The sequence below is a fragment of the Fonsecaea pedrosoi genome (assembly GCF_000835455.1).
Source record: "Fonsecaea pedrosoi CBS 271.37 unplaced genomic scaffold supercont1.3, whole genome shotgun sequence".
Classification (NCBI taxonomy): domain Eukaryota; kingdom Fungi; phylum Ascomycota; class Eurotiomycetes; order Chaetothyriales; family Herpotrichiellaceae; genus Fonsecaea; species Fonsecaea pedrosoi.
In genome coordinates this window covers 533,503-557,273 of record NW_013550613.1, presented here as the reverse complement: position 1 = coordinate 557,273, position 23,771 = coordinate 533,503, and the positions used below count along the sequence as shown (strand labels likewise).

Below are 23,771 nucleotides of genomic sequence, written 5' to 3'. Positions count from 1 at the left end.
GTGGGCCTCAGTTGAGTCTCTGTGTCCTGCGCCCTCCTCAAGAGTCACTTGCAGCGCCCTGCGAGCCCCAGTCAGCGACACCAACGCCCTCCCGTCGAATCTGAGCTGCCACGGAGACTACGCTTACCCCGTCGCAGCTGGCATCCTCAACAATCCCCGTTTCTCCCCCACATCCCGACCGTGTTGCAGAGCCGACCTGAAGGCTGATGGCCCCGGCAGTGGCTTGCTAGTCACTGCAGGGCGAACGACACATGTCATAGCTCGACGGGGGCGACCGCTCCTGCGTCTAGTGCCCAACAGAGGCTCCGGGGGAAGCGCAAGAGTTACACCAAGTGCATGAACGAGACCAAAATGGGGTAAACGTCGGCATCAGATTCGATTACCCACAGCCGGTTTGCAGCCACGCCATATCATGTGAAACGAGGCAGATCTACTGGTCACTTCCTGATCCTCCTCGCCGACCTGAGAACCCTGCCACCACTGGGTAACCAACAAGCTCGCCCCTGGATCTTGGTTGGGCTTGGTGAGGATGGGTGCAAGCTACGCCAGCTGACGGGGAAGCTTCATCTGCACCCTGGCGGGAGCTGCAACGAGCCTGTGCCCGGCTCTTTTGGTCTGCATCTCTTGCAGACGGCCGATGCGGCATACCTTGAGTCGAAAGAGGCGGTCACAAGCCCTCGCCTATGAAATACGACCGCGTCACGATTCTCATGCCCCAGAAACCACCCGTGAACCACTAATGAGGCGATGAGGCGTAAGAGCAGATGCCGGATGGAGTTTTCGCCCACAAGAAGCACATGCATCCTAGTCTTGAGGCATGGATTGGCTCTGCACCCGTCAATGCCTCCATCGGCTGTTGGCGCTTAACACGGCCTGACCTCAATTTCTTCACACCGGTCTCACCAGAGGGATGCTAATGCAGCGATCCTCTCCCCCATCAACAATATCATCAAATCCAAGCCTCTAGATCTTCTGCAATACACTGCCAGCGAGGCCACGTCACAACAGAAGTCCCCGTTTTAGAGACAGTGATGGCGCCTGAACCAGGGAACAAATTTAGGTGTTGGCTCGAAAGTGCTTTTGCCTCCCGGTGTTCAGCGACTGGGCGTTATAGGGATGACCTGGTTTGTTGGGAGTGGACCAGACCTGTCTTCTCAGTCACTGAGGGCAGTCATTGTTTCCACGACGAGGGCTCTACTAGCTTGGCCATCCACAGAAGCAACACTGAATGACTTCTCGTTGCTTTTTCTGGAAATATTCGGCGGAAATGAGCAGACCATAGACATGCACGATGTGCACCCTCTGATGAGCCCTGGACCCTAATCTACACAAGGTCAGAGAATGTGGGCGAGCTTTCTACCCGGTCAAGAATTGCCACTTTGTCCCCCCATCTTTCCATACGTGAGATGCAGCCACCATTCGCATTTCCATCCGGAGATTGACTCAGAGAGTTGGCCCAGCACTAGAGGGTCTATGTACGTGACGTCTACTTCGGGTTGTGCGTATTTCACCATGGAACAGCAGCATCAAACCTCTTTACACCATTTCATCAAAGTTTCACCTGCAGAGGTCGCCCCAAACTTCTTCTTGATGGCCCAGGCAAGTTCATCAAGAGTCACGTCCAGCCTGAACATTTTACTTGATATGCCATCACCTCCTAGGCCTTCGTCCCCATGCCTTCCTGCCCCGCTGGCGGCGCCCACCCCCGAATGCGGCACAATGTACTGCCACTGCGCGAGATCCTCCCACGCGGCTCTGGCCGTGTCCCTGCTCCACGATCTCAGGCCCGTGCCCGTGATGGCGCCGGCTTTCGTGAACGAAAACGACGACGAGCGCCGGAGCTTGGAGCGGGCGAGCAACTCGGCATATTGCTTGTGGACGAGCGTGAAGTTCGCCATTGTGACGTCGTAGATTGTCTCGAGACGTGCGCCAGAGACGAGGAGGGATAAATGAAGGATGGGTAGCTGCGGGAGCAGATCCAGCAGCGATGGCGGCGAGCTCGTTGTGCTGGCACCCATGGGTGTGCGGGACTTGGAGAGTTCGGTGACACCGAGATCGTCCGCTGCAGGCACGGAGAGGATGGCAATCGGTATATAGAGCGCCGCCAGCATGTCCGGGATGGATTTCGTTGCGTAGAAGATTCTCTTCATGACTGTTTGTGTCGATGACGCGGGGAGGAGCTGAGTCTGTGAGAGGATTTGGCAACGTCAGTGAGATTGCACTCATGTTTAGTACGTCCACGGGCTTCTGGAGGGGATGCAGCACCAGGGACTGACCTTGATGTAGTCGTTCCATTTCTGTCTCCTATCCAAGTCTTCCTTCGTGACTCCTAATGCGTCCTTCCCGTCGACCGGCAAGCAGAGAACACCTCTGACAACTTCCTCAAAGGCAATGAGGCTCTTTACGGCGGGGATATGCAGCCAGCGATGGCTGAAACGACTCTTGACTCTCTTCTCCAAACAGTCGACGATGTCCATGCGCGTCGAGCATCCGATCACCGCGATGGGGGCCTTCCTTGCCTGAGCGATGTCGAAGAGGTTGTAGAGCAATGTCTGTCGCGGATGAGTGGTGAAGAGGTCGAACTCATCGAGGATGAAGATGACGCTTTTTGACGCACGGTTTACTCCCCCAGAGTCCATTGTAGCCGTGGTATTGTCAATGGCCATGGCGTCTGGATCAGCGGCCAGCTCCTCCGGGTGACTCAACAAACTCAAAAGACTGGCCATCGTATCGGCATAACTGCTCACTTCTCCCGTCTCGTCCTCAGGCACAGCCATCTCCCGCCCTAGTTGACGCCATATTTCCCTGAGAGCCAGCTTGTCATCGGTCTGGATGAACCCGTTTAGCTTGACGACGTGGAAATCGTCGCCGTAGGCTTTTCGTAGGTCACTCAAGGTGTGTCGGACGAGGAGAGATTTTCCGCTCCCTCGGGAACCAAGTATGAGTAGAGAGTTGGACTCGCCAGACGTGACCGTTGCAGTGAGGAGGGTATGCAGGGTATCATACTGGGTTTGCAGATGGGAGGGGACAGGCGAAGGTGTGAGGGAGAGGTCATCGCTGTGTGCATCGGTGATTCGAGACAGAATATGTAGTTTGATATTTGTGAGATGAGGATCCCCGTCCCCGATAGCGTCGTCAGTGACATTTCCTGGTGGAGGAATGTCTGAGGCCTGAGAGACGGAGATGATGTCGTTGATGTCAAAAATCTCTTCCTCTAAAAGTGATGCCTGATCTTCTGGGTCCTCATTTTCTGATGGCGAATCAATGTTCTCGAGAGCATCCTCGGGATCTTGCTGGTCTTCTGTGCGGTTTGCCGCTTTGCTAGAGTCGACATGCTTCGATCGGTTCTTTGCGGTCTTCTTGGTCGATTGAGCTATATCCTTGAAGCCGAGTTGCTCCTCAATCTGTCTCTGATCGTCATCTACAGAACCCTCAAAAGCCACCGATTTACGCGCCTGGCCACGGCGACCATGTCGTGAGGGCGTCAAGATTCCTTTCGGTTGTGGTGACAGGACACTGTTTGTTGCGGGCGCAGAAACAGGCTGTGATGACACAGACTCGACAGGGTGTTTCCCGTTGGATTTCTTCGGTCGTTTGGAAGCTTGCAATGGTGATTCTTCAGTAGCTAGTTGGAGTCGTCGAGATGGCCGTCTTATGCGTGTACTTGATCGCGGTCTTGCCGAGGCTGTGCTCTCCTCTTCCTCGTGTTCAGAGTCTTCCATGGTAAGGTGAAGGCCATCCTGCGAGTGTTCTCTGCCTTCCTTCAGATTCTGGTCGATTATTTCCCCCTTTTTGTGCGTATTTGTGGGAACATCCGACACTGGCTCTGAAACACCCTCTATTGCCTTTGTTCTGCGGCCACTACCCCTTCGCGGTGTGCTCTCGGCAGCATTGTCCTCGCCTGTTGGCGCAATGGTACTCTTTCCATTGATAGCCTTGGAGGATTCGTCCTCTGACAATTGTCCCCTTTGTTCCAATACTCTTCTCCCCCTGTTGTTAGGCGTTGCCTCCTTTGTCTCTCTTTCCGTCTCGCGCACAGATTCGGGAGGTGATGAGGCTACAGTCCGCCTGCTTGTAGTATATGTTGCTGTTCGACGTCGCTTCGAAGCACGGGGGGAGGCGTCCAAATGTTCCATGGCTTGTCAATGGGTTTCTTTGACTCGACGTCGCAACAGATCAGGAATAATTCCGCAACTCGACGCGCTACGCGTCGGTATAGTTACCATTGTGAGAGCGCAGGCTAGAGCGTGTCAGGTTGATGTAAGGAAGAGCCGTTGATGCTGTCAGACAGTATGTTTTTAGAGAGTTCCTGGCGAAATCTGGGACATCTTGTCAAAACTCGGCTGTCACGCATGGCAGCATTTTCAACCACTCGCATCCAAGCCACCATCTAGCACTTTGGTGATAAGTGGAACCTGGGTTTCACCGAGGCTTGCCTGTTGAAGGCCTCTAAACCCGAGAATCTGGGAAATCCGGGGTAGAGGGGGCGTCATTGACCTCACGCCAGGTTGTAAGGACTGCAAAGTCCCTCTTTGATCTGTCTATAATGCTGGAAGAACTTTGACGTGTTTCGCCCTCGTCATTTCTGCATAGTCCATATAGTGCAAGGTGGTGCAATTAATATATCTGATCTCTCTTCTCCTAATTTCTTTTGCGACCGGCCCAGCTGGAGGATCTGGGCAACAAGGGTGTTTAGATAATTACGCCGAAGGCAACCCACCCGCCTAAAGATGACCCAATGGGCTGCATCTCGCTTCGCCTAAACCACCCCTGGTGCCCCCAGAAATTCATCTTCCCTCCCCAACCGTCCGGGACAGTCGCCTTTGCGGGGGCTGCTGCTCCTCACCCATCATTCCACATCACCAAACCTCAATGGGTTCTCGCCCATGTCCATGTTGGGCATGACCTCTACCACAGACGGCATTTTCCTCGCTTAAGCTTCAGCACAATGACACCATCTACTCTGGAGGCCCTGTTGGCCCCGGCCAGCATGCTGCAGAGCCCCGATCCAAAACCCACTACCTCCCCTGCTCGGCTGCCAATTCTGGGTTGCTCTCTTTTCTCTATTGTTCTTCTCCGCTGGTCTTTCCGTCGACGGCGCCTCATCTTCGTGTGATGCCCTGTGCCCCTGTGTTGCGACTCTCAGCATGCGAATCCGATAACCGGTCCAACATGATCTGGAACGACTCCTTTCCTACGTGGCAATGAGCGATGCAAGCGATGCCGTAGGCCGTGGCGGTGATTCCGAGGCCGAAATCTACAGAGCTGCTAGCGACAAGCCTCATCCCTCCGAGTTTCTCGAGTTCGTCACGGTTCCTGGACAACCAGGGTCATGCCGCCTTGAACCTTTGAAGACACAGAATGAGCGGGAGACTGATCGAATACACGCAACACGGTCCAACGATGATCTGTTCCATGGGCTCTCAGCAGCCATTCCTGGCCTGCGCAATCTGTCGGTTGATGCTCGCGCCGCGACAAAGGCTGAACATGCCATGACATTTTTGAGGGGGTGTCGGTTGTATCCAAAGGCCATCGCATGGTCGTTGCTCCTAAGTATGACCATCGTGATGGAGGGCTATGACTTGACCCTGGTCAACTCTTTCTTTGCATTTCCAGTATTCAGACGCTCCTATGGCGAACCTCTGAACCCTCACGCTCCACCAGACCAACGAGATTACCAGATTTCACCGGCATGGCAATCCGGTCTCACTAATGCGGCTGTCGCTGGTGAAATTCTGGGGTTGATGTTTAATGGCTTTCTCACTGATCGCTTTGGCTATCACAAGACCATGGTCGGCACTCTGATTTGGATGTCCCTGTTCGTGTTTCTTGCCTTTTTTGCTGTCGATATCAAGATGCTCCTTGCAGCGCAGGTACTTTGCGGTCTGCCCTGGTAGGAACCTGTGACTATCAGCACATTCAAGCTCGTGTTGACGGAACAATAGGGGTGTCTTCCAGACTCTTTCGACGACATACGCGGCAGAGGTGATGCCAGTGGCTTTGCGAGCCTACCTGACTTCAAATGTCAATATGTGCTGGCTCATCGGCCAGCTGTGCGGCGTCGGTGTCATCCGGGGTCTTGTTCACAATGACTCTGAATGGTCGTATCGAATTCCCTTCGGTTTGCAATGGGCATTTGCGGTTCCAATCCTGGCTGGCGTGCTACTGGCACCCGAGAGCCCTTGGTGGCTAGTGCGACATGAGAAAATCGGCGAGGCAAAGAAAGCTCTGTTGCGTCTGACGACCAAGGATTCTGACCCCGATTTCAATGCCGATAAAACTGTGGCCATGATGCAACACACGAACGAAGTGGAAAAGTTTCTGAATGGCGGCGGTGTGTCATACCTTGACTGCTTCAAGGGGACTGACCTCCGACGAACCGAGATATGCTGCATGGTGTGGTGTACTCAAGCCCTGTGTGGCAGCTCGATGACTGGCTATGCTGCATATTTCTACGAGCAAGCAGGCTTCGACACTGCCGACAGCTTCAATCTGGCTGTTGGCATGTATGCGGGTGCGATCTGTGCGGGAGTTCTAGCCTGGATTGGGATGCGCAAGATCGGCCGACGCACGCTGTACCTCGGGGGTCTGGCCGGGTCGTTGGTCATCCTGATTGTGACAGGCATTGTCGGCACATTCAAGGAGAGCGACAGCACTTCGTGGGCGCTGGGATCTCTGATCATCGTGTTGACATTTGTGTACGACTTCACGGTGGGTCCCGTCTGCTACGTCCTCGTGGCTGAGATCCCCTCGAGTCGCCTGCGTGTGAAGACGGTGGTCATCGCCCGCGTTGCATACAACGTCGTCAGCATCGTCACCAACGTCATCACGCCTCGGATGCTGAACCCCTCGGCCTGGGACTGGAAGGGCAAGTCTTGTTTTTTCTTCGCCGGCACGACGCTGCTGTGTTTGGTGTGGTGCTGGTTCCGTCTCCCAGAGCCAATGGGGCTAACGTACATGGAGTTGGACATTTTGTTCGAGAAGAAGGCCAAGGCCAGCAAGTTCAAGGAGTTCCAGGTCAATCTGGCCAGCACAGGATACTTTTCGCTCACGCAGACGCGGTCGGACAGCGTGTGGAGGGGTTAGCAATCAGGATCTTGTGGAGTTGGTGCGTCCTCGCTCTCCAGATCTGTGTCCTACTTGCTACCTAGCTATCTACCTAGCCAAACTCGATACTCGATCCTGAAAATACCTCCCTATCTACCTACCTACCTACCTACCTACCTACCTACCTATGGACAGACGAGTGAGTAAGCGAGTACCGAGCACTAGTACCGAGTCTGCGAGTACAGTACTCCGTATCCACTCCATACCCCATACAGTATTTTGAGCAGGCAAACAAATACCCCACTCGTATGCATACATATATAGGTAAGCTAGAAGGTTGGGTGTGGAGAGTACCTATGTACCCAAGGTATCTACACATACATATATATATGCATACCGACCCAAGGTAGATAGATGCCTACACACCTACCTACCTACCTACCTAGGTTAGCAAGTTATTTAGAGTACCTCGTACTGGAGTTTCGTGTGTCACCAGATTCTCGTATTTGTACTCGGGACATGCATAACACCTAGTGCGAAATCCCTCGTAGTGGTTCCAGATCTGGCGCGGATGCCTGGGGCTTGCTTTGGGGTTGTCCAAGGGTGTCTGGGGGTGTACTCGGTAGGTATGTAGGTAGGTACCCACGGCATCCACTACTCCTCCACTCACTCATCCACTCATCAAAACCTCCACTTCTCAAAACCCTCCACCCTTTGAGCCTCCACATTGCCGCCGAGTCTTCGTATCTTAGCACATACATTGGTACTCGTCAAGGGACAAAAGTGGGCCGCCAGTCTCACGATCGAGTTTGGGATCTCAAAACTGATCCACTGTCGAAAGTTGACTGTCGACGAGTACCGAGTAGTCGAACCCACTTACAGGATACGAGCAAGAACGCTAAATAGGACCTTCATCGATGCATCCCGGCGTCATATCAGCCCGATAGACGCTGAATCCGTACACGAGGATGAGCACAGCAGGGCTGGTCCGAAAGGTCAGAAATGCCATTGGATTCATTTGCGTTACGGATCTTTGGTCCTCTCTATCTATGTGTCGCGCGAATACTAAACAATCCCCTTTTGCAACCTGGTCAATCACAGTGTCGGCTGTCGTCACCTTTGTCAATCGACGCAGCCCATCTCGTCCGTGGCCCTCGCGAGCACAACCCCAACTATCCCCATGTCGTCCCTCAGCCAGGAGCCTCGATCGTAACAGGCAGAACCGTGCCTCCGACCGTAGAATGCTAGAACCCGTGGTACCAGCTCCATGCAACCCATATCACCCACCATTCCCAGGGGTTGGACCCCCTTGACTTTGATTTTATCCTTTAGAAATATGTTCCCCGTTTCGCAGGATGCTGAAACGACCGTACGATGCAAGTTCCCCCGAAAAACGCCATAAAAACACCCAGATCCGGAACCACCCATTGAAATGTTTGTTGGAGGCCCAGCTGGCGTCGACGCAGCATAAACACAACAATCCATCACGATCTTTCTCAAACCTTCCAGGTCTTTCCCATAAACAAGCATTCACCGACCTTCTTGTTGTTCAGCGCTACCGTCAAAAGCCTCCCTATCGTTATCATTGAACGTGGTCAAATAGAAATGTTCCGCCGTGCAAATTGCCTTCAATTTCGCCGACCGTCTATTGAATGTTTCCCCACCGTGTTGACTGGACACTCCGAGGTGTAGGCACTGAAACTCGCGCCATCGGGTTTCGTAGTCTGAAGATGCAGTCCATTCGCGCCGTTTCCATGCAGGTGAATTTATGGCCAGCCCTGGATGGTGCTGCAAAGCTGCAACCGTCGCCACGAGCAATAATCCCAGGTACAGGCACACTGATCTATATGTATTAAAGTTTCGATAGAAAAGACATAAAAAAAAGCAACCGGCCAAGAGCCCGAGCTGAATTCTGGCTGTGTGCTCGAGAGGCAAAAACCGTCCGCGCGTAGCGACAGTTTGGAAAACAGGGTAACATGGCCAGTCGTCGAACCGGTATTGAGCTGAAGAAATGCTGACTGCATCATCGATATTCAGTAGGATATGACTGTCCGGCGGGCACTGGGCTGTCGCTCAGGGTGTGAAGCGGTCGGAAAAGCTGCTTCATGTCCAGCTCCAGGGTTTCGTGTGCATAGTTTTCATCAATATAGGCCACACTGCCAGGTTCTTCGCCTCGTTGAGCACCATCGGTTCGACTCCATTCTCTGGCTTTCTTCAAGCCATGGAGCACTTGTCGAAGTCGATCATCTGCAGCAAGTTGCCAGTCGCGAGTTCGGTTTGGCTGCATGAATGCACGCGCTAGCCAGTAGAAGTGAACGCCATCCCGACAGAAGCCAATACGCTTCGGAGCGTGGTTACCATTTCCGGCAGGGTATTGTAGTGCAAGATCCTGGTCCCAGGCTTGCTTCCACCGGGCAAGAGCAGAATTGATCGATTTGTACATGATGTTTGCGTCCTCTGGTGATACTTTTGGCTTTTTGAGGCGTGTCATGGGGGAATCCGAGGAACCGAAGAAAAATCTTGAGCGCTGGACCTGCCAGATTTCCACGTGAATCGCGTGGATAAGAATGAACTTGGAATAAACATTGGTGGTTCGCGGCTGCATGATTACGGTTGTGCTGTGCAAAGCACTCATTGCATGATGCATTTCCAATTGTTTCAATCTGAGCGAGCCATTGACGTTGATCCTGGCTTGAGCCTCAGCCCCACGGAGGCCAAGGGCTTGGGCACAGGTTTCGGCGTCTGGAGCTTCCCAGGCAGCGTCGTCACAAGGAAGAGGAAGTTTGATCTCAGCCGCCGAGAATTGAGGAGCCACATTGAAGTAGATACACATGGCGGCGTCCCACAAGAAAGCCATGAACATCAGTCGGGACCGCTTCTCCTGTTCCACCCAGGAGCGCCAATCCCAACGCCACGGCTGCGCGGTTTGTCCTGGTTGAAGGTTGTGAAGATAACTGTAGCTAAGACGATCCTCTGGGCCAGCCAAAGTTAACATGCCGAGCTGTCGAACAAGGTACAGCACTCGTTTACTTTCAGCACGGGCAAGAGCTCTCTCCTCAGGACCCCCGTGCCAAACGAACAAGCTCTGTAGAATTTGTAGCGCCAGGAGTTCTTCAAACTCGGTCTCGCCGGTCATCGACAGTCGGTTCCTGGCGACTCCCGGCTCCAGATTATGCAAAAGTTGAGATGTACGGTCGATGCCTGATTTAACAAGTTGCATCAAAGCCCGTACTTGAGGTTGGGTAACACGGTCAGAGTATACAGCCCCGCTGCAGATGATGACAAGAATGAGGCCGTCATAGGCGGTGAGAAAGTTAAAGGTCGGTAAATGAAGCCATGGGAAATGACCTTGAAAATTCGGGAAGAGATCGAGAAAATGTTGGATGGCTTCGACGGTCAGGCAGGACCTGAAAAACTCATTTTGTGGGTCTCGGTGCGATTCCTGTAACCCCCCAGGGAAGACAAACGTTAATAGCGAGTTCACCTTGGCTTGGAACAAATCTTGCCGAGATGCATGCAGATTCCAGAGAGGGGGTCCAAGCGTACCGTCAGCTCCAAGGCTCGTAGAGGGAATGTAGTAACCATTCGATCCACCTTCATGGGTTTCATAGTCCTTTTTGACATCATTCTGGGATTGATCATAACCTCCAAACATGGGGTTCATGTATCCCTCGTTGCCACCTGATGGAAACATGTGGTTCCAGTCATCCCCAATGTGATGAGGGCCAGGCATGACATTGCGCTTATCCTCCCCTCCACCGGGCTGCATGCCATAATGATCGGGAGGTGTAGAGTTGGAGTGATACATCATTTGGTTGCGTTGGGCATTGTGCATCGACCATGAGTTGTTAGCATTGGGGTCCATGCCAGCGGGTCCAGAACCGGGTTGCATGGGCTGCCCTGGACGCTGCATGTCGCCCGGCCCATTGGGTTGCATCGAGTACGCCATTCCAGGGGCAGGGGCACTGGTGGTCGGCGCAGATGTGTTGGGCATGGCAGCAGTAGTGTATGGAGGGTTAGGCATCACCGCATTTGGGGTGGTGGCACTGGCTGGCGAGGCAGTGGCTGCCTTCTGCTGGTTCTTTTTGATATGAGCAGCAGGGTTGGACAAGTGGCTCGCACCCGTTGGGTTGCCGCGACGCACAGAGCATTTCTGGAAATGCCGCTTCAAGATGTCACTCCTGGAGAACGTATCGTTGCAGAGGACACACATGTACGGTCGATCACCCGTGTCTGTAAATGAGTAGTTAGCATACCAAAAGTACGGAGTATGAAGATCCATGAAGCTTACGTCTCAACATGTGGCGCTTCAGGTGCTTCGCATGAAGATAAGTCTTTGTACAGTTTGGGCAAGGGAACTTTCCATCAGCATCCTTCTGAGGGACTGCGCTGCTCTTCTGGGATCCATTGACACCGTTGGGCATCACTGGAGGACGCCCTGGTGCGCTGGGCAGAATGCCTCTTCGTCCTTGAGAGCCCACCACATGTGTTCGTGTTGGATCGCGACCGACGTCGGTGGTCATAGTGGGCATAGGTTCCGATTGAGACCACGCTGTCTGGCGGTTGTCCGGCTGGCCATAACCAGGTGCTAGGGCATCTGGACGCGGAGGTGCAGGAGCGAGAGGCTGCGGGTATGCTTGACGCGGCTGCGGTGGCCCTTGATAAGCTTGTGGGGGTGGTTGTTGCTGTGGCTGCTGTTGCGCCGGGTTATGAGGCTGTGGAAGCGCAGATGACGGCGGCAAGCCAGCCATGGAAGTTTGAGGAGCCATGTATCTGTTCTCAGGAGCCGGGGACGGGACAGGTGCAGTGGAGGGAGCAGAGCTGTACCGCGGCAGGTCATTTCGGTATTGTTGGGGGATGTAGTTCTGGTTGGCAGGCGGGAGTTGGGAGTAGTTGATGGGAGGGAGGTGCGTGTTACTCTGGTACGGAGGCATAGCGTATGCGGAGGCCATGTTATTTGGATTGTATGCGGTTTGAGGTGTTGCAACGTTGGACGATGTTGTCCTTGACAGTGACTGCCTAGGGTCCATTACCCGAATTCAATACACCTGTGGAGTCGACGAGCTCAATCGACCATTGGACGACAAAGCGTAGCGACGAAGGCGTAGGGAGAAGAGGATGGTCGTGTCTCTTGTTCGAAGGTCGAATCGATGAAGCTCTTTTTGATTCGAGGCTGAAAGACTTCAGTAAGGACAGAACGTGTTTTGGAGATTTTTTTCGATGGTGCTTTTCGGGTCAAGGGTGTTTGGGAGTTTGGCTTGAGGAGAAACGAAGCCTGCAAGGTACCAGGAAAGCCACACAAGGTCAGCAAATGGATTAGTGGAAAGGTGGATGGCTGTTGTGAGCAGTCCAGACACGCGACAGGACGACTGGGCTGCGGGTGATCGAGGTTGAGAATTGCAGGGGAGTGGTTTGGTAAAGTGGAGGAAGTAGGGTGGGTGGGTTTTTTTGGGTGTGGAATAGAGGGAAGGGGGGAGGGAGAGAGTCACGTACAGGATAGAAAGAAATTTTTGTTTTGAGGAACGCGCGAAAAAAAGTACGAGGGAAGTGTTAAGATGAGGGTCACCTGCTGGATCCCTTGTGGTCTTTTTCGCCCCAGTGGCCGGTCGGTGACTTGCAGGATATTTTGCTGCTGGGTCTCTGGCGCGGCAGGGCAGACGGTAGATAGGCGTGCGTGGGTAGGGGGGAGTGGGAGAAAGTGGGAAGTGGGAAGGTTTTGTGTCTTGGGGGGGGGAGCTTTTTCGTAGGATGATTTTTTTGGGTTGGGGCGGCAGATGATGGGGTGGGCGTACGTGATGATGATGATGTGGTGGTGTCCAGGAGGTCCAGGCAGCAAAGGACGATGGTTGGTTCGCCGAAAGGGAGGGTTTGAGAGGCGAAGAAAAGAGGTCAGAGAAATTTTTGTTTCGGGGAGGTGATGCCGGGCAAGAGGCGGGTTGGTGCCCTTTTTTTTTCCCTCGCTCTTCTTTTGCTTGGCTTGGCTTTTTCCGGCTCTCAAGGAAGGAGATTGTTGTTTCGGAGGACAGGGCCAATCGCTAATGGTCAATTGCCGGGTGAGATGGCAAAGACCAAGGTAGGCCAAGGTAGACTCGGGGCTATGCTCAGAAGAGCAGGTGAGAGGTAGGAGGAGGGTTTCGGTCTTGGTTTTGGTGCGATGAGGATGACTAGTAGGCAAAGAAGAAAAGAAAAGAGATTTGAGCAAGCAGTAGGAGAAGGTTGTCGCAGTTCAGTTAGCAGAAGCAGAAGCAGAAGCAGTAGCAGTAGCAGCAACACCAGTCGCAGTTGGATGAGCTGAGTGGTGAATGGAAATGAATGATTCAGTCAGAGCGCAGCCGCTGTGACGGTGGGGATCCACCTCTACTTAGGCTACGGACCAACCATTGACCATCCGATGACCCACCATCGAATGTCGATCGGGGAGGGCGCTGGTGGCGGCGGTAACATGCAAGCCCAGCACAAGTACGGAGGGAGGGACTACGACTAGGGGCCCTGACAGGGATGACCCTTCACCCTTCAGAACACGTACCCAGGCGTGCCAGGCTATTACTACCACTACATACTTACCACTGACTTGGCTACCACCACCAACACCACCTAGTACGGAACAAGTACCAAGTACGCAAACGCGGCCCCCCCTGCTCCACCCCTGTTGCTTGCTTTGAGGTTGCGATTTTCTTACGCCATCAAATAATAACAATTGCCAGGTGACAAGAGCTTGTTGTCCGTAACTCATACAACAATGAGGCATGATAAACAGGAGAGTATCCAGTACAAAAACCATGTCCCATGTCCGTAGCGGACATGGGGTGCGAGTAATCTCCTGAAAGACAAATTTCTATGCCACAACTATCGGATCAACCATGGGAGGTTTAGGAGAGAATGTGCATTTACTTTTTGGCTTGAAACAAACTTTAGATCGAGGTTTACGAGTCCTCGAAGGTCGTAATCGTCTTGTACATACCTAGTACATGGATTTTGTACAGAGTACGAAATATATACAGCTCCGAGTACATAAGCAGCAAACCCAGCGCGCGCGTGTGTACACGCGTAGAATATTTAAAAGGGCGGCAAGAGCTTGGACGCACCTCATAACTGCCTACGCAGGTAGTTAAAACACGCCATTATTTTACCGAGAATAGCTGCTCAAACTGTGCCTCATGTCTTGCGCCTCGAAATGAAATGAAAAGTCGCGGTTCAATTCGCTTCATCCTTGCTTGATATTCCCATATGTACGAGTAGCACATTATTGCAGCGGCGTGAGGAGATTTCAAACTGGGGATACGATCCGGGACCGCACATCATTATTATCTGCACAAATAATAATGGCTCTTACGAGTAGGTACGAGGCAATACAGGGGGAACGTTGTTCTTGTTTGCTTAACATTTTGGCGGAGATGAACGGAAAACACAGACAGGATGAACAGGTGCCAAGCGGCCGAGGGAAACAGCCACGGACGAGGTTGAGAAGGCGCTAGGCAGGGATGACAGGGGGGCAGGAGCGAACAGGGGTCAGTCTTGCCTGACCTTCAGGCGGCATCTACCATTTGTTCGTTGCTACCGAGTCAGGCGATGACGCTTGTCGTCTTGTACAAGTACTTTGAGTACGACGTATCTAGTTTAAGTAAGGTAGGCTGACTTTCTGGAACAGGTAACAAAGACTCTTTGGTCTTTCAACAGGACAATGCTCACCACGGGGTGATCGAGGTAGGTATACCCGTGTATCCCTACATACGAGTACTACATCGCCATCATCCAGACCACCATCTCAAGGTGAGAACCACCAACAGATCAGACATCTGTCAGCCAGGAGAACCCCGCCAAATCTACCAGTATTCATCGTCCAAGTCATTCGTACTTTACGGAGACACCTCGGAGTGTACCTCGCGCCCTCATCTACTCCCAGAAGTAAGCTGTCTCTTTTGGGCTTGGTCAGGCGCTGGGCCACGCCTCACCAGCTCACCAAGGGCCCTTCGCTTCAGGCGCCACTCGGCGCTCTTGTCCGGCGCTGGGCCACTATTAGGCGTCAAGGTTCGTGTAGCGAACCCTGAACTGGTCGCGTTCTGAGATTGTGCGTGCCAAATCCGGTCCATCGGGGCTTGCATTTACTGCCTTGGAGGTCAACCTTATATCAAGCCCTGGGACATGATGGGTGGAAGCCGCTGCAAGACAAGAATCGGGTGCGGTTCGGCGGGATCTGGATCATCTGGGTGAGAGTGGGTTCAGGGATCAAATGTCATAATATTGTTTCTCTCACCAATCACTCTTCTCGATCCTTGACGGCAACTCGGAGCCTTTTTCGCCCCCCTTTTAGGGTGGGATCATCAGAGCATGTCACGGTGTTTGGTGCTCAACGTATCATTGCCAGACCAGTGGCCAGGTCAGAGTATCCCCGAACCAGTTAATTACTGAATCTGCAAACCTGACCAAAAGCAGAAAAAGCGCCGGTTCGTCCTTGGGATCTGAAATTTCCGTCGAGCCCATGGTTGGCGGAAACAAAGCACAAGTTCAGGCTCGATGCAACCTCGGATTTTCTTCCAGCCACGGTTCCTACTTGTTGTAGGTTTGGGCATTTCAGGTTTTCGGACACCCTGAAACTAGGGAAAGACCATTTTGAAACCTGTGCTCGCAAGCCTTGCCTGTTAGCCTTGGCCCCAGCCCTTCTGTGTGCCCGTCTGCAAGAATGGCATTGACCGTGTCACAAATAGAACCCAGCGTTCTGGCTACGGATTCTTCGCGTTAGTAAAGTACGAATCTAAACAAAGGAAACGAGTCATGGTATCATATTACCTGAGAAGGACACACGAGCAAACGCTGCTGACCGCGCAGAAACAGTCGTATCATCAGGTGAAAGGCCTCGTTGCACCTATTTGTACACAATTTGTTATGTGTAACGCAATATTTCGTCGTGTCGGAACACCGCGGCTCTCCGAACAACTACATCAGCATCAAAGGAATTATTACGGACCATTTGCCACGCTGACAAGCAGGAGAATTGGTGCGGTACACTCTGTTCCTACAGAGAAGAGCTTCATGGGACTCGATCCCTGTCACATTTCGAGTCCGAAGCTGCGAGTGTTTCGCCGTGGTAGTAGTTTTGGTCAGTTGTGACCCGACATGGCCGACTACCTTTGTTCAGACTGTCGTGCATTTCGTGATGTGTCGTTTTGCCTACCGGAAATCGCAATAAGTGGATACTGGGAGTTGATTCAGGGCTTCTTGGCTTGGTGACGATTGACGACTTTCAGGGATGCTCAGCTTGGGTTCGTCGGAGCAGTAGGCAAAGATCTGCCATGATCGCCACCTCATCATTCATTCCTGGTCTTCAGCATTGATTTGACGCCTACTTTAGGGGTTTCTCGGGAAAATCCCAAACAGTCTACTTGCACTTCCGAGTAGGTATAACCTCGGGTTGGTAGAACTTGACTTGTGCCTGTGATACGGATTCCACCGTTGAGGATGGATAGATATCCACCTTTGTGAGCTCCGCAGTCCACGTGGTGAAGGGCGTACGAGGCACAAAGGGCAGACCCCCTTCTTTCTATGTCGTGACCCGCTTTGGAGATGTGGTGAAATGTCGAGATGGATGTTGTACTGAGTACCTGGTCGTATATGCCGTCTAAGAAGGGATTTTGCAAACACTTTTTACAAGCAGAAGTTTCGTAAGGTCATGGGATCATTTTTCTATGTAGTGATTCATCCGCCTGTTCCAGTATGGGCAATAGTGACAATACCTACATCAGCAGTAATGTACCGACCTACTCGTAGTGGGTAGCACCTCGAACTCGTAGTCTACCTGTCTCACGGCGGTCAATTAGTAATCCCCTTGACTGTGATTATGAGCTTGTATGTACTTTGTAGGTCTTTCCATCTGGCTGGGGAAAACCCATACTTGCCAGCCTTGTTCTTGTCCTAGTTCTTGTCCTTTGCCCAGGCCCGTGCTCCAAGGCTATGTCTCTCGGCCATTTCACCAGAAGCGTGCAAACGCCGAACCCAAAAATGTGTAAAGTATAAAAGTACAAACCAAAGTAATGAAGGGTTATTTAACGGAACAAAGCGGAGGGATGAAATTAATGGAGTCGAGTTGGCCCGGAACTTATTCCACTACTACTAATACTACTAAGTCACTCGTGCTGGTTGGTACTGGGCCGTCCGGTGCGTCTGAACAGAGCAGAGCAGAGCAGAGCAAGTGTGGCAGGCAGGTTAAAGCGAGAAGGTTTTTTTTTTTTGGTTCGAGAGAAGAACAAAACGTCGATGTTGGGCCGATTTAGTAGTTCGTAGCTCGTAACTCGGTCGGTCGGCCATTGACCTTGCGTGCCTGTGATCAGTTTCGCCTGAGTCAGGCATGGTCAGGTCAAGGGCAGGGCTCGGGGCCAGGACAACCACAAAGAAGAATATTGCTTCGTCGTAAATCGTTCTTCCGGTTCGCTGTCCGTTTGGCACTGGGCTTGGGGGAAAGAGCGCGGCACCAGACCCTGCCAAGCTGACCAAGGATTCGAAAGGTCATGCCACTATTACTCGGAAGTAGGTTTGTTGGGTGCAAGGTGCACGGAGGATGGATTGGAGGATGAGGACGAGGATGAGGACGAAGAGGGGGAAGAGTTGGAGGAGGGGGCGGGTTGGCCTCATAAGTTTTGCATAATTCCTATCCACGCTGACAACTGAGTTATACTCCATAAACCATTATCCGTGCTTGTACCAATTACATAAGGGATCAACTTTTGTTCTTGTATATCTCTGTGCTTTGTTCGGCATGGAAATCGAGCTGAGACTCCGAGGGGCACAGCCGTAGTGGGATGGATAATTATTCAACAGAGAAACGAGAAACGAGCAAGGGTGCGTGCGGGCTGGGAAGGGATGAGCAGGACGAGGTAAGTAAGTCATCGATAGCGCGAACCATGGCGACATAAGCTAAGTTCCTACCTAGGTACATTGTACCTCGTACATGCGCTTTCAAGGAGATAGATAGACCGAACAACTTTCTGAAGTGATGATAACTGATGATAAAAAGTTTGGCCTGCTCCCGTCATTCTCATTCATATGCCCCATTTGGGTTGTTTCACGATTACCCTACCAATAAAACTATTCGTGAGCTGATTCCACGAGTAATTGGCATGCGAAATCAAAATTTGATTCAGAAAGGATGGAATAGGAATGGAACAGCGATGCACTGCCCTTCCCCCCCCCCTTCTCCCCTATATCGCCCGGCAACCCATGACTTTCTAAGAAGTATCGAGTAAGTACTTGTACAAGTAGTGCAAGTTTTTGTTTTCGCTTCACCTAACCGAACACGAACCAGCGAACCAGCGAACCAGCGAACCAGCTAATGCAGCCGCCGCAAAACCCACTTCGCAACAGAAAACAATGAAGATCCAAGCCCACTTTCTGGGCCTGCTTGCCCACTCTTTTTGATGATCCATTCGTTCCAGAAGCTGGCCGCAAAAGCCCACCCGGTACGAATACCAAGTAACTCGGTACTCCGTTAACGGCGTTTTCTCTTCCCCCGTTTCGCGTTAGAGGAGCCCAAACCCTTCCATTGGTATCAAAGTCCAATGTCCTAATCGAGTAACAAGCCCCCTTCGCTTGGGGGAAACTGAGAATTGGGCCGGTCTGTTGGTTTTCTCGACATTTCGGGGCGCATGATAATCCGTGCGGTTCCTACCAGCGTTTTGGGTTTCAAGTAGTCGGAAATAGCATCCAGGATGCCATTCGGTTTCTTTTGCCCAGGTGCATTTCATTGACCGTTATCATAAAACAAAGTGGCTTTTTTCTGCTCGCAATGAATGTCAAGTATTGCAATAGCTGATGGTGTAGGTCATGAACTTGTTGGACGTGCTGACGATTCAGTCTGCAGCCGATGTGAGATGGCAAAGAATCTCCTCGTTTAGGCACAGAGGGAAATGCCCTGCTCTGCTCACCCTACACCTGGATTCGAAGGTTGCGCTCTGTGATCTCTGAGTGTTCTTTGACGAGAAGTCCGTGTCTGCCCTTCAGAGCTGCAAGTACGAGGTACAGCAAGGTAGGTGAGATATGAGGTAGGTAGGTCAGTTGGTACATTGACCAAATTAAACTTGCGAGAATCGCATGATGGGATTTGCTACACCCAGCCACTACATCATCACCACCCAAATTTGAATAAAGATATTGCAATACATGCTTTGATGACACCGTCTGATGTTCTTTCGACCTTTACGGAAAACTTCAATTGTCCAGGCTGAGCCTTGGCAGGAGGTCGGCGTCTGGTGCTTGTCGTTACGTCACGACTTCAAGATGCGATTCCAATGTGGCTTGAGCGGCTGGAGCAAACAAAGGCAGGTCGATGGATTTTCCTCTCTTGATATTTTGAGCCCCTTGAGCATCTCTTGTCATCTCGTCCGGCTTCTCGTTCGACTTGGGCATGCACGTCTTGAGGTTGTTTGCCCGAAAAAGAACTGCTACGACTACTTGGCTCCCTCGCTGTGCCGCCAGCGCCAGCTGTTCCAGACCACAGCCCATCCCCAGTTCCAGTGTTCCTCTCTACCCTAATTTCACATCTCTCAGACGCTTCACAGCCTTCACAGCCAGACATTCCAGAGCATCGATAATGTCCAAAAGGAACGAGCCAGCTCATCCCGAGCAAAAGCACCCAAACACCAAACGGGCGAAGGAGGTTGACGCGCACACTCCCTACGAGGAACTAAGGTCTCTCCTTGACGACCAGGAGTCTCTTGCTAGCACCAAGAAGGTCCTGCATTGGTTTCGGAGTAAGGACCTGCGAATCCACGACAATCGAGCCCTGAATGCCGCCTCTCAATTGGCCAAAGAGTCGCAGGCTCCTCTGCTCTGTGCGTACGTCAATTGTCCAGCCGAGTTCATATGGCATGGCACTTCACCGGCCAGAACGGACTTCATCTTCGACAATCTCGCGCTGATGAAAGCAGAACTCGAGGAGTTGAACATTCCTCTGGTCTTTCTGGAAGCCAGTGAACGTGACGAGATCGTTCCGACCATTGCCAACTTCGTTCGCGAGAATGACATCACGCATGTGTTTGCCAACTACGAGTACGAAATTGATGAACTGCGCCGCGACATTCGGGTCTTTAAGGAGGCCACTGCGGGGAACTCCAAATCCAAGGGGTTTCATCTCTCTCTGCATCATGACCAGACCGTCGTGGAACCAGGCACCATACTCACAGACAGTGGGAAGGCCATGAAGGTATTCACGCCGTATCACCGGGCCTGGCTCGCTGAAGTCAAGGCAAATCCCGGTCTGGTCGACACGGTCCCTGCGCCTTCCAAGAACTCGGCGGAATCAAAGAAAGACCTGAAGCAGTTTTTTGACTGTTCCGTGCCCAGCCCACCCAAGGAAAAGCAATTCGCTAGTGATGAGGAGAGGAAACGGATTCGTGAACTCTGGCCTGCAGGTCATGATGCTGCTGTGAAACGATTGAATCACTTCCTTGACGACAAGATGGCCGACTATGCCGCAACGCGCTCCAATCCAGCCAAGGACTCCACGTCGCGCCTCTCTGCGTATTTCAGCGCCGGGGTGCTGTCCGTTCGTGAGACCCTCAGCGCAGTCAGCAAGCGGAATAAAAATTCGACAAATTTCTCCAAGGAAGGCTGCGATCCAGGAATGTCTGGCTGGGTCCGTGAACTCGTTTTCAGGGAGCTGTATCGACAGACGCTGCTCGAAACTCCTCACACGTCCATGAATCTCCCGCAGAATCTAAAGTTTGATTTTGTGCACTGGGAGGAAGATGAAGAAGGGTATAAACGCTGGGAAGAGGGCACCCTTGGTGTCCCCTTTGTGGACGCTGGTATGCGACAGATCAACCACGAGGCTTACATGCATAATCGCCTACGCATGAACGTTTCGAGCTACCTGTACTGCAATCTGCTCATCGACTATCGGCGGGGAGAGCGCTACTTTGCGGAGACATTGATCGATTGGGATCTGAGCAACAACACCCAAGGCTGGGAACCTAGCTACACCGTCTTCAATCCGGTTAGCCAGGCTGAGAGGAACGATCCCGAGGGGGAATATATCCGCAAGTGGATCCCGGAGTTGAAGGATGTGAAGGGGAAAGCGATCTTCGACCCATACCATCGGCTGGATCCGCAAGAGTTTGAAAATCTGGGGTATCCCAAGCCGTACGTCGACTGGCACGAGACCAAGCAGAGAGCGATCGAAAGATTCAAATCGGACATGAAGGATGCTGATCCTTGATCCGTACGGCGGTGGAATAGTAAGCAACGTTCCTCGTCCAGGATTTGAACGCGGAAGTCTTCAGGGAACTATGTGAGATGCCAGGGATTGTCTCTCGTTTGGGGTGGCATTGTATCCAAGGTGGGCGCAATGTCCACCCGTCTTAAGTCCCGATACCCATGGTCAGTCTACAGCATTATGCATCTTATACAGGGGTTGCCATTGTAGTGATGAGGTCCTGTCACCATTACCATAGATATATTGCTATATAGTGAACAACGAGCCACTTGCCAGAGACTCATGCTTTCTTATATATGCCCGTCCGTAGTTTCTTTTGCAGTCTTTCTTTTTCTTTACCTTCTTTAAGTATGTTTGGTGATGTCCTGGATCCCGTCACACACCAGACCTGGATAGAGGCAGCTCTAGGACGGGACCCAGGCCTCCGCTGCGCACATCTGGCGCAGTCACAGTCACCGCCGTCGTAAAGAACATTTTGCAAAGATCAAAGGGCGCCTCCCACGTGAATAGTGAATACGTTTCCTTCCCTTTCTGAGGACACCTGGTGGGTGTGTGGTCACCGCCCGCCGCTTCATGCAGGTGAGACATTCACGGCGTGTAGACTTCGGCCGCCTAAAAGGAAAAGAGAGGAGAGAGTGAGTGATGGAGTGAGAGTCCGCCGAGTAGAAAGTGAAAGAGAGAATGAGAGAGCGAGAGGCAGCGCCAAGTAACCACCTGGGGAGGGGGGGTGTTTGTTGTGAACAATCCACCGTTGTGACTATGATTTCTCGCGTTGTTCCCAAGATGCCTCCTCCAACACTGCCACTCCTCCGTCGACCGACTGCCAAAGACCTCCGACAACAACTCCACCAGCTCAGCGACACAGCGCAGGCCCTCCAAGCCGAACGGATCGGCCTCGAATACCAGCTCCGAAGCGTCCACGAGAGAACCACCTTCAACGACAACCAAATCCGTCGCATCATGAATGAACTTGACCAGAGGTTGTTCAAGGAACATCGTTCGCAAAGCCAGCCCGACTTTCAACGCGGTGTCATTGCGAATGACCTTGTCATCGACGGTATCTGCACTCAGATGCAGCTCAACTCGCATTTGAAGGGTGCCGTCGAGGCCATCAGCAAGAACCAAGGCACAATTTCCGAAAACAACCTCCTCCTCATGGCCGTCTTGAACGAGTTGAGCGGCGATCCCTATCACTTTGCGCACCATGTCGCCGTCCGTCTCGTCGAGTACAGCCAGGTCAAAGACCAAGAGCGTCAAAATCCTCCTGTTCATCCTAGCCTCACCTCTGCCTTGCCTGGCCCGATCGATCCATACTTGGCCCCCCTCGGGCCCGCAGGCGCTGAGAAGGCAAGCACTCGGGCCATTAGAGATTCAACGGTCATCTCATTGCGTTCACAATCACCCTCCATCAAGTCCGAGGATGGTTCGTCCGAACAGGATGAACATGCTGCTCTACCGACCCGCTCTGCATCAGCCCTGAACGATCTCCCTGGCCCTATCCCCATGTCAGCTGCAGTCACTGTGGTTCCCCTGGCAGATCAGGGAAACATCGTCGCACACGGCATGTCAGCTCTCCAAAAGAATTTCCCCGGACTTCTAGAGTCCTTGAGCAAAGCCCCGGTGGCCCGCATCAAGCCCGCTCCTGCGGCAGGTGCTATGGCATCGCTGGGCGTGAAGCGTGGCAGAGAGTCCACGGACAACAATGACAGCCCTCCAGGCCCAGTAAAGGCAGGCAAGAAGGCCAGAATCGGCAAGGAGCCAGGTAAGCCACCACAGTACATGTTTCCGGTTGGCAAGACTAACCAAAAGAAAAAGCCATTGCCCACACTTTTGTCTTGTTCATGAAGCGTCTCGAACAACTACATCAGAGTGGCCAAGACATAGGCGCAATCCTCAAATGCTCCCGTTGTCAGGCCATCAAGCGCGACGTCCGAGTCCTCAACTGCCTGCATCTGTACTGCCACCGCTGCATCCTGTGGCTCCGACACGAGGCGCAAAAGGGCGACGCGGTACGTGGCTTTCAATCATTCTGCGTGCAGCCCGAGTGCAAGCAGGTTGTCAGCGGCAAAACCACCGTGATTGACTCCGAGATTATGGAATTCCTGCAGTGGTACGATAAACAGTCGCCCGCGGTCACTTCGCTCCCGGCGCAACTCAACGTGCTCAGCTCTGCCGTGGCCAAATACCCCGAGGACGACGAGATCAAGCACAAGCTAGAGCAAATGCAGTTGCGGTACAAGACACTCCAGGCCAACGCCGTCATGGATGTCCCGTGCGATCTCATGCAGATTGCGAAGCTGGCTAGGAAGCCCTACTGAACAACGCGGAAAACAACGACAGTTGATGTGAGAACGGTGGTTGAGAGAGGGAGCCACCAACCCGTTCAGGGACGCCGTCGACAAACCTTTAATCAGCCTTGTCAACGAATTGTAGCTTGGGCCCTGCAAAGGGGCAAGAATTCCGATGGATTTCGGTATCGTGATGCCTAGGACCGACCGATGCGTGCAAGAAGCGTCGACCT

At 52.6% G+C, this 23,771-nt stretch overlaps 5 protein-coding genes across 5 annotated transcripts; 3 read left to right on the top strand and 2 right to left on the bottom strand.

The window, feature by feature from the left end:
- Positions 1-1,526: 1,526 nt before the first annotated feature.
- On the bottom strand, positions 1,527-4,136 carry Z517_04078 (uncharacterized protein; the record flags this gene model as incomplete). Its single annotated transcript, XM_013429409.1, has 2 exons — positions 1,527-2,186; positions 2,277-4,136. 2 exons carry the CDS (start codon positions 4,134-4,136, stop codon positions 1,527-1,529), a joined length of 2,520 nt encoding a protein of 839 aa, XP_013284863.1.
- A 1,068-nt stretch (positions 4,137-5,204) lies between these two features.
- Positions 5,205-7,086, top strand: Z517_04077 (uncharacterized protein; the record flags this gene model as incomplete). The annotated part of the gene is made up of 2 exons (XM_013429408.1): positions 5,205-5,893; positions 5,946-7,086. The coding sequence occupies 2 exons, from the start codon at positions 5,205-5,207 to the stop codon at positions 7,084-7,086; spliced, it is 1,830 nt and encodes a 609-aa protein (XP_013284862.1).
- Positions 7,087-9,070: 1,984 nt separating this feature from the next.
- On the bottom strand, positions 9,071-11,999 carry Z517_04076 (uncharacterized protein; the record flags this gene model as incomplete). The annotated part of the gene is made up of 2 exons (XM_013429407.1): positions 9,071-11,280; positions 11,339-11,999. The coding sequence occupies 2 exons, from the start codon at positions 11,997-11,999 to the stop codon at positions 9,071-9,073; spliced, it is 2,871 nt and encodes a 956-aa protein (XP_013284861.1).
- Positions 12,000-19,627: 7,628 nt separating this feature from the next.
- Z517_04075 (uncharacterized protein) lies at positions 19,628-21,253 on the top strand (the record flags this gene model as incomplete). Its single annotated transcript, XM_013429406.1, has 1 exon — positions 19,628-21,253. One exon carries the CDS (start codon positions 19,628-19,630, stop codon positions 21,251-21,253), a length of 1,626 nt encoding a protein of 541 aa, XP_013284860.1.
- A 780-nt stretch (positions 21,254-22,033) lies between these two features.
- Positions 22,034-23,568, top strand: Z517_04074 (uncharacterized protein; the record flags this gene model as incomplete). Its single annotated transcript, XM_013429405.1, has 2 exons — positions 22,034-23,012; positions 23,066-23,568. 2 exons carry the CDS (start codon positions 22,034-22,036, stop codon positions 23,566-23,568), a joined length of 1,482 nt encoding a protein of 493 aa, XP_013284859.1.
- Positions 23,569-23,771: the final 203 nt, after the last annotated feature.